This window comes from Phyllobates terribilis, unplaced genomic scaffold, assembly GCF_046119375.1.
Source record: "Phyllobates terribilis strain yellow unplaced genomic scaffold, ASM4611937v1 Scaffold_3__8_contigs__length_932513732, whole genome shotgun sequence".
Lineage (NCBI taxonomy): Eukaryota > Metazoa > Chordata > Amphibia > Anura > Dendrobatidae > Phyllobates > Phyllobates terribilis.
The window spans coordinates 347,084,087-347,094,547 of record NW_027362763.1 but is presented as its reverse complement, the minus strand read 5'-3'; the positions used below and the strand labels follow the sequence as shown (position 1 = coordinate 347,094,547).

The following is a 10,461-nucleotide window of genomic DNA, read 5'->3' as shown; positions in this document are numbered from 1 at the left end:
TAAACATTATTATTCAAATAAATAAGAAGGGAGGGTTCTTGGAGTTAAAAATTAGATCTGGCATAACTAAACCGAAATCGAACCACCGTATTACCCTCAGCCGTCCATCACCAGCTCAATGGCACCAAAAGCTCCCAGGGTAAAACCCCGTCCAGAGCCCCAAAAACCAAATGCCAGATCACCCCGCTTAATCAAGCAACTGCCTGGAAATTTCCAATAACTTTCCCACCGACACTTCTGTGCCAACTCCAAGAACCCCACCCCCCGCCACAAACGAACAGCCCTGACCACCTCAGGCTCGTGAGCGCCCCAACACTGCCAAAGCCCTCTCAATCCCCTCCTGTATAGATAATGCCCATAAATCAATCCCAATATCGTTCAGGTGCACACCATCCTTCGCCCAAAAATCACCAACCCCTGCCTCAAGATCAAGATGCCGAACACTTACACCCCCATTTCTACCAACAAAAGCTGCTATGGCTCTATTCAACTTTACTCGTGCCCTATTAATGCCCTTCACTGATCTGACCTCCCTCCAATTTTTTCTCGGCACAATGTCAGACCAAACCGTCAACACCCCAGGAAAAGATGTCCATAACCTTAAAAAATCAATTCGAATATCCCTCATCAATTCCCTAACCGGCCGAACCCCCAAATCATTCCCCCCCATATGAAGTCATTATCGGTCTTTACTCCTCTTTGGTCAGACCTCATCTGGAATACTGTGTACAGTTTTGGGCACCACATTTTAAAAAAGACATAGACAAACTGGAGCAAGTTCAGAGAAGAGCGACCAGAATGGTGACTGGTCTGCAAACCATGTCCTATGAGGAACGGCTGCAGGATTTGGGAATGTTTAGCTTGCAAAAAAGAAGACTGAGAGGAGACTTAATAGCTGTCTACAAATATGTCAAGGGCTGTCACATTGTAGAAGGATCATCTTTATTCTCATTTGCACAAGGAAAGACTAGAAGCAATGGGATGAAACTAAATGGGAGGAGACACAGATTAGATATTAGAAAAAACTTTTTGACACTTAGGGTGATTAATGAGTGGAACAGGCTGCCACGAGAGGTGATGAGTTCCCCTTCAATGGACGTCTTCAAACAGAGGCTGGACAGACATCTGTCTGAGATGACCTAGTGAATCCTGCTTTGAGCAGGGGGTTGGATCAGATGACCCAGGAGGTCCCTTCCAACTCTACCATTCTATGATTCTATATGCACCACCAAAATGTCCGGCGCCTGGTCTAAACGAGCCGCCTTATGGAATTCAGGCAGCACCCTTCTCCATACCATCCCTCTAAAACCCAGCCACCGGACCACCACTTGCTCTCTGCTAAAACCCAATTGCCTACCGTTTGGCCTCACATCCGCCCGCAGCGCCCCCCAATGAACGAAAGAGTGTCCAAGAATCCAGACTAATAACGGGACGTCACCTGCAATAAGACAACCAAAAAGGGGGTATTCACTTCTGGACAAAATAAAAACCACCATTCCGCATATCTAATGCTGTACATAAGACAGATAACGATCAGAACTCCACCTCCCGATGCGTTTTATCACATCCTTTCCTAAACCCAAACCGTCCGCTTCTGACGCCGCACCGATTCTGAAAGAATGCGACCCGTACACCTCAGGACTAAGGCCCAACTCCCGGATCCCTTTTTTAAATACTGCAATAAATTGAAAACGTGACAAAAACTCTCCGTTTTTATGACACAATAATGGGCCCTTACGTCCCGACCAAACCTGCCAGTAAGCCATTAAACATCTCCTAGGACAAATAAAAGATCCATTAACCTCCCCCAATACCACTCGCTTGCCTCTGCCCAATTGATCCGTCTTCCCCCTCCTAATCCAAAATTCGATGCCCCTTTTCCGACCGCTCACATCCTCAGCAAACAAACCCCCAACTTTATTCCTACTTGGTGCCACCAACTCACCTAATCTTAGTGCGCCAAACAACGCCAATGAAAAAGCCAATCTAAACAGTGTGGCTTCAAAAACCGAACAACAGATCTTATTCAACACTAAACCCAACCGCTCTAAAATACTAAAAGTCACTGGTCTTCGTTTATCTAACACTTTACTTCCTCTCCTAAAGCCCCTAAATGCTTGCTTCACTAAAAAGGACTTTGTAACATCTTTTATCCCCTGCAATTTAAAAGCGAATGCCAATCCTGCTACAAATTTACTAACTTTTAACACAGGCCATCCAATCTCTGCTGCCCTTCCCACAAGAAACAACACCGCCATCTCTCTATCTCCTTCACTTTCCACCACACCCCACTCCAGAATCCAACTTTGCCATACTCGCCACGATGCCTCGTATGATGTCCAGGTCTGCCTCGTAATGGACTCCCTTATTAACCGTCCGGCTCCTCCATAACCAGTTGCCACGAATGCGAAGGGCATTCTTGACCCACGTCCCCTGCCTCTGGTGCTAGCGCCCGAAAACGGTCCCACTGAAAACGAGATAAGGCATCTGCTATGGAATTTTGTACACCTGGAACATGTACCGCTGTAATCCAAGCGTTCAAATTGAGACAACAAAGAACTAGTTCCCTGAGCAGCCTAATAACCGCGGGGACGAGGCCGACAAGCTGTTGATGACAGACACCACTCCCATGTTATCGCAATGAAACCGAATTCTCCTGTTGGCAAAACACTCCCCCCAAATAGTAACTGCATCAACAATAGGGAACAATTCCAAAAACGCCAGGTTCCTCGTAAGTCCCCTCTCCGTCCACCCAATCGGCCATGCCCCAACACTCCACTGCCCTTTCCAGTAGGCCCCATAACCAGCACTTCCAGCAGCATCTGTAAATATCTCACAATCAAAACTGCTTACAAACTCTGGCTGGATTAACGACCTGCCATTATAGCTTTCCAAAAACAACTTCCAAACCTTCAGGTCCTCCTTGTGTTCCTTATTTAGGCGGATAAAATGATGAGCCGCACGCACTCCTGCTGTGGCGCCTGACAACCTGCGACAAAAAATTCTGTCCATTAGCATAATCCTGCATGCAAAATTTAAGCGCCCCAACAGCGATTGTAGCTCCCTCAGGGTCACCTTGCGCAACCTCCCGACTCTATCGACCTCCTGCTTGAGCAGACACAATTTATCTTCAGGTAATCGACACTCCATCCTTTCCGTATCAATAACAATGGCCAAAAAACTTAGGATTGTGCAAGAGCCTTCCGTCTTTTCTTTAGCCAATGGTACGCCAAAATGCTCCGCTACCCACACCATAGTACCTAACAAATTCCTACACAATAACGATTGCGGAGGGCCTATAAACAAAAAATCATCCAAATAATGAATGACTGAATTAACTGATGCCAGGTCCTTCACCACCCATTCCAAAAAGGTACTAAATGTTTCAAACAAAGAACACGAAATTGCACAACCCATTGGCAAACACCTATCCATGTAATATGCCCCATTCCAAAAACAACCTAACAACGGGATACTATCCGGATGAACTGACAGCAACCGAAAAGCAGACTCGATATCCGTCTTGGCTAGCAACGATCCTGACCCATATCGCTGTACCCATCGCACTGCTGCATCAAATGATGTATATTCAACTGAACATAATTCCTGTACAATGCCATCATTCACCGAGAGCCCCTTCGGGTACGACAAATGCTGAATCAAACAAAACTTATTCAGCTCTTTTTTGGGCACAACCCCCAACGGCAAAATAATCACCCTGCTGCTAGGTAATACCCGAAACGGTCCCGCCATCCTGCCCAATTCCACCTCCTTAGCCAGCTTCACGCTAACCACATCCGGATGAAGGGAAGCCGACGTCAAATTTTTTACTGAAAAGGGGACCTCGTGCTCAGGAGGAGGGATTCTAAAACCTTCCAAAAACCTATCCGAAATGACCTTAGCCTTCAACTGATCCGGATACCTACTTAGAAAGGGGGCCATCGGGTGCACCCTCACCGGAGTCAACTCTTTGACCGGTACCCACTGTCTGCTTTCCCTTACCCTTCTTAAAGCATTTTGATGCTCCGTGTGAGCTTCCATTACAATGGGAGCACACGTGTTTGAATTTACAGGAGCTCCCGTACTTGCATTGGCCGTCATTAAATTGCCAGCAAGTTCCCACTTCCTTCTTAGTGCTTTGTGCCCCTTGGCTACTTCCCCCGTGTCCTGCTGATTGGTTACCACTACTGCTGCTCCCGTGAAAGGACTGCCCATACCTCACTGGGGCCATAACCTTCAGTCACAAACCAATGTCCTTTTGATCCCATCTGATCTCAGGGCGGACTGCCTTCCTCTGCCGAAATTGCTCGTCATATCGTAACCACGCCTGACCCCCGTAAGTCCTATGAGCCTCCCCAATAGCATCAAGGTAGCAAAACAAACCCGAACAATTATCAGGAGCTTTTTCTCCAATAACGCTAGCCATTATTGCAAAAGCTTGTAACCAATTGACAAACGTCTGTGGAATCAACCTCCACCTACGCTTCTCCTCCTCCTCTTTTTTACTGTCTTCCTTTTTTCCCTTATCCAGGTTAAACTTTTCCAATGGAAGAAGGGAAAAAATTTTGACATACTTGTTCCGCCAAATTTTTTCTTTAACCTCTTTTTTTAAATGCGCCCCCAACGGCCCCTCAAAGCACACATATACCTCCCCTTTCGCCCTATCATCCAGTTTTATAGAATCCGCATTTTCCTTTTCTGTCTGCACAGAAACCGATACCCCAGAAGGTGTCCCAGCTGTACACCCCGCCGACCTGGCCGACTCGCTCCCCACCTGCAACAACGCCGGTTGACTAGGTAGCCAAGCCCCCGCCGGTGACAACCCCCTTTGAATGGTTCCCCCGCCGTCTATTCTCGCCAAAATGCGCGACATGCTAACCAACAAATCCCTAAACCCGCTTACATCTGACCCACTACCTCCCCTAACATTTTCCCTGCTGGGCCCAGACACCTGCCTATCGCCTACCCCATCCGCCTCAGACCCCGCGGGTGACAAACCATACATAGACGCATACTCACGAAGCTGCGCAGGTGCTGTGTCCCCGCCAGCCGTACTCCCCGAGTCCTGATGAGTCCTTGGTTCGTCTTGTTCTTGTCCATAATCCAGTCCGACCGACCCCTGCCGCTCAAGGCCCGCGCCCCTGGCCTCCTCGTCACCAGGGGGGACCCGAGCCCGTGCCGACCTCCCCGCCGTTCGTCCTCCACTCGTCCCTGCTCCAGTCCTCACCGCCGACCGTGCACATCGGCGATTTTTAGACCCGGACTCACCAGCCCGATCCGTGTTGGTCCGTGGATAACTGCCAGGCAACTCCGTGCTGCTGCCCGCCGCTCCATCCCTCTGCCTGGAGAAACTTGAGCCAGGCAGCAGGTCCTGGAATTGTTGCTGCCTGCCCGTGTAGCTCCGCTGCTGTCTGCGCCCTCTGGTCTGTCTGGCAGGCACCCCGACAGGAACGTCGCCAGGTGTGCCTGCTGCGCTGGTGGTCCCTCCGTTCCCCGCTGCAGGATTGCCGCCCTTTTTTCTTTTGAATAACTGGCGTCTTGAATCGCCGCTGGATCTTGGAGCGGGGGGCGTATCCCTGCACCCGCCGCTCATTGGCTGTGTGTCCCTTTCATCTGTCTCCGGGGCCGGAAGTGACGTAGTCCCCATTTCCGGTGAGGCCCCGGAGACAGGTCTGCGGCCCGGGCCTTGCTTCCGGCGCGGCCTGGCCTCTAGCACTGCGGCGCGCTGACGGGGGAGGCCGCACCACGACGGACCGGGGAACTTCAGTCGCGGACCGCGATCCGATGCAGGGGGAGCCCGCAGACCGGCTGGGCGGATTCCTGCCGCGGCGGGCACGCCGGCAGGGGATTCCACCGGCATGCTCCCCGAACACAGGGTCCCCTGAGGGGCTCCGCAGCCAGCGCCTGCTGCCCGTACCGACCATCTCCAGGGAAAGCCTCTCGGGGGGCCGCGTTCTCCTGGCAATTCTTCCCAAACCCGACGGGGATTCTTCCTCTCCGGCATTCCCCAGAAGTCCGGCCAGCTGGGCCTCAAGCCACCCTCCTTGCCTGGATCTGGCAGTCTCCCTCAGCCTGGCGATAAGGGACTCCACGGACTCCATAATAGCGAGAAGAGTGTCCAAGCAATTAGAAAGGTAAAAATCATTTTTTTTTTTTTCTTTTTGATCAGTGCTCCAGAACTTCTCTCAATGACTTCTTCCCTGGACTGCCCGTTTTCCCGCACTTTTCCCTATTATACCTCTCCCCCCCTTTACCCCACCCCCATCCAAATGCCAGCCCCTCCAAGCCTATACCCAATCCCAACCATTGGGATTTAAAAATTGCACCCTCCTGGTCAATCCCGGTCATGTGGGGCTTCCTTCTAGGTTCCCATGCCTCCAGCCCCCTTCTTGATAGTGGTAAAATTTCTTTGATATCACTTGCGTTTATTTGTGAAAAAAATGGATATGTGACGAACATTTTGAAAATTTCGAATTTTCAAACTTTGAATTTTCATGCCCTTAAATCAGAGAGATACGTTACACAAAATAGTTAATAAACAACATTTCCCACATGTCTACTTTTTTATAGGGACCACATCACATTTGAAGTGACTTTGAGGGGCCTTTATGACAGAAAATACCCAAAAGTGACACCATTCTAAAAACTGCACCCCTCAAGGTGCTCAAAACCACATTCAAACAGTTTATTAACCCTTCAGGTGCTTCACAGGAATTTTTGGAATGTGGAAGAAAAAAATGAACATTTATTTTTTTCACAAAAATGTTACATTAGACCCCAATTTCTTATTTTCTCAAAGGTATCATTAAAAAATGAAACTCAAAATTTGTTGTGCATTTCCTCCTGAGCACGATGATATTGTTTGGGCTCACTGCAGGGTTTGGAAGGGAAGGAGTGCCATTTGACTTTTTGAATGTAAAATTTGCTTGAATAATTAGCGGACATCATGTTGCGTTTGGAGAGCCCCTGATGTGCCTAAACAGTGGAAACTCCCCACAAGTGACCCCATTTTGGAAACTATACCCCTCAGGGAACTTATCTAGATGTGTGGTGAACACCTTGAACCCCCAGGTGCTTCACAGAAGTTTATAACATTGAGATGTAAAAATAAAATTTTGACATTTTTCCAACAAAAATGTTTTTCAGCCTCCAATTTTGCATTTTCATAAGGGTAACAGGAGAAATTGCACCATACAATTTGTTGTGCAATTTTTCCTGAGTAAGCCGATACCCCATGTGGGGGAAAACCACTGTTTGGGTGCACGGCAGGATTCGGAAGGGAAGGAGCGCCATTTGACTTTTTGAATGTAAAATTTGCTTGAATAATTAGCTGACGCCATGTTGCGTTTGGGAAGCCCCTAATGTGCCTAAACAGTGAACCTCCCCACCCCCCCCACACCCGCCAAGTGACTCCATTTTGGAAACTACACCCCTCATGGATTTTATCAATGGATATAGTGAACATTTTGAACCCAGAGGTACGACACAGAATTTGATAACATTAGGTCACCATATTGAATAAGTTGTCATTAGTCTTGAGTGCAAGTGCTCGCTACTTGAGTTTGCATCGGGTACTCAGGTATCCACCATGCATCGGGGGTGCTCAAGTGACATGCTCGAGTCCCCGCCCATATGTTTCACGGTTATTAGACATCCAAAATAAAACATGTGGGGATCGCTCGTGCATGGCAGGCAATCCCAGCTAGGGTTTTTTTGGCTGTATAACAGCTGCAAAACATATGAGGCGGAGACTCGAGCATATCACTTGAGCACCCGCTATACTCTGTGTATTCCCGAGCACCCGATGCAAACTCAAGGAGCGAGCACTTGCGCTCAACATTAGTCACCATATCGTCGTCATTTTTTTTTCTTTACTTCCGAAAAAATCCCAACCCCAACACAAGTCTAACCCCAACCATAATACAACCCCAAACCTAACCCTACACAACCCTAACGCTAGCACAAACCTAACCTTAACCAAAGCCCAACCCTAACCCTAGCACAACCCTAACCCTAGCACAACCCTAACCCTAGAGTTTATTTTTTACGTCGTTCCTCGTGCAGTATAAGTGATTAGACGACTTTATTCTTCAGGTCAGTGCAATTACAGCGATACTAGATTCATATCAAGTTTTTAAGATTGACAGCTGTCACACACTAAAAAAACCTTTTTTTTGCAAAGACTAGTTTTTGCATCGCCATATTTTGAGAGCTATAATTTTTCCATATTTCGGCCGAGTCATGTGATAACTTGTTTTTTGCAGGACAAGTTGATGTTTTTATTGTTACCATTTTCAGGCATGTGACATTTTTTGATCGCTTTCTATTCCGATTTTTGGGAGGCAGAATAAACAAAAATCAACAATTCAGGAATTGTTTTTTTTATTTTTTTTTTATGCCATTCTGCGTGTGGTAAAATTGATAAGGCAGCTTTATTCTTCAGGTAAGTACATTTACAGCGGTACTACATTTACATTTTTTTTTTATGTTTTGGCGCTTTTGCACAATTAAAACTTTTTTATAGAAAACAGAATTGTTTTTGTATCACTTTATCCTGAGAGCTATAACTATTTTATTTTTCGGCCGTTGGAGCTGTATGGCAGCTTGTTTTTTGCGGGACAAGAGGACTCTTTAAGCGGTACCATTTTTATTTGCATTATTCTTTTTGATCGCATTTTATTCCATTTTTTGTTTGGCAGTATGATGATAAAGCATTGTTTTTTGTTTATTTTTTTTATTAGTTTTTTTACTGTGTTCACTAAAGGGGTTAACTATAGGGATAGTTTTATAGGTCAGGTCGTTCAGCGGCAATACCAAATATGTGTACTTTTATTTTTTTTTATAAGATTATTTATTTATGGGTACAATATATGCACATTTTTTAGATTATTTTTTTAATTTTTTTTTTATATTATTACAATTTTTTATTTTTTTCAGTTTCTGACACTTTTTGATCTTTCACACTATGTCCCACTATGGGACTTTCACTTTTTGCAGCCTGATCGGCTGTATAGCACAGGAATGCAACACCATCCCTGTGCTATGCAGCCTGTCAGCGCTGCACAGGGAGAAGTTACTTTGGTCATGCACTACGCATGACCAAAGTAACTTCCTGCCTCCTGGTGACCTGGATGTTGCGATGATGACATTGGGTCACCATGGCAACATCCGGGACCAGAGTCAGATGCCGCGGGACGCCGGCAGAGAAGGTAAGTATCGCGCTTACCTCCGCTTGCCACCTGCTGCGATCGATTTTCATCGCAGCATTTCGGGGGTTAATGTGCAGTGAGCAGTGCGGGACTGCTCCCTGCACATAGCACTGGGTGTCAGCTGTGACAATCAGCTGACACCAGGCGGCGATCTTGCCCACACCGTTTGTGTGCGGGCGAAATCGCCAAGGCGTATTAATACGTATCTGGCTCATAAGGCCCAGGGCACAGATACGTATTAGTATGCCTTGGGCCGGATAGGGGTTAATACACTGTGTTCCAAATTATTATGCAAATAATATTTTTTCAGATTTTCCCAAATTACCTATATGAATTGCAGTCATTGTAATTTTCCAGTCAAATAACTATTAGAGTACAATTGAAAGTTTTTTGTACAAACTGCCTATGATAACAGTATATTTTAAAAAAAATAAAAAACTCAAACTGCGCTCAAAATGCATGTTCCAAATTATTATGCACTGCAGAGTTTTCAACCTTTTCATTTTAATAAAGAACAAAAAAATGGTCATTTTTGAAATTATAAGCATTAGCAGGTTATTACAAACTGAAATCAAACAGTTTTCAACTCAAAACTTTATTCTAGGTGATGTTACATTTGCACATAGGATCGCTTGTTCGAAAGGCGCTTCTGAACTCTCTCGTCCATTGAATTTGTCAGGTTTTGGATGGTTTCTGCTTTAATTGTTTTGCATGAGGACAGAATACCCTCCCAGAGCTGTTGCTTAGATGTGAACTGCCTCCCGCCATCATAGACACTCCTTTTGATGATGCTCCAGAGGTTCTCAATGGGGTTGAGGTCAGGGGAGCATGGGTGCCACACCATAAGTTTGTCCCCTTTTATGCCCATAGCAGCCAGAGATGCAGATGTGTTATGTGCAGCATGAGACGGGGCATTATCATGCATGAAATGATCTCGATGGTCCAGATGGATGGAGTGGAGGATGGCAGGTTGATGGACACCCCATGCAAACACGGCTACGGCGCTAACAAGGAGGAGGTGGAGTAATGTTTTGGGCTGGAATCATGGGGAGAGAGATTGTCGGCCCTTTTAGGATCCCTGAAGGGGTAAAGATGAACTCCTTAATATATGTTGAGTTTCTCAAACAGCACTTCCTTCCATGGTTCAAGAAGAAGAACCGTGCATTCCGCAGCAAGATCATTTTCATGCATGATAATGCCGTCTCATGCTGCACATAACACATCTGCATCTCTGGCTGCTATGGGCATAAAA

At 46.5% G+C, this 10,461-nt stretch overlaps 1 protein-coding gene across 1 annotated transcript in view; it reads right to left on the bottom strand.

The window, feature by feature from the left end:
- The window catches only part of LOC141259356 (uncharacterized), a 751,467-nt gene that overhangs the window by 108,092 nt on the left and 632,914 nt on the right, over window positions 1-10,461 (bottom strand). Inside the window, exon 58 of the mRNA XM_073675220.1 lies at window positions 1,358-1,438. Within this exon, the coding sequence (XP_073531321.1) occupies window positions 1,358-1,438 (81 nt within the window). The remainder of the gene's footprint in view (window positions 1-1,357; window positions 1,439-10,461) is intronic.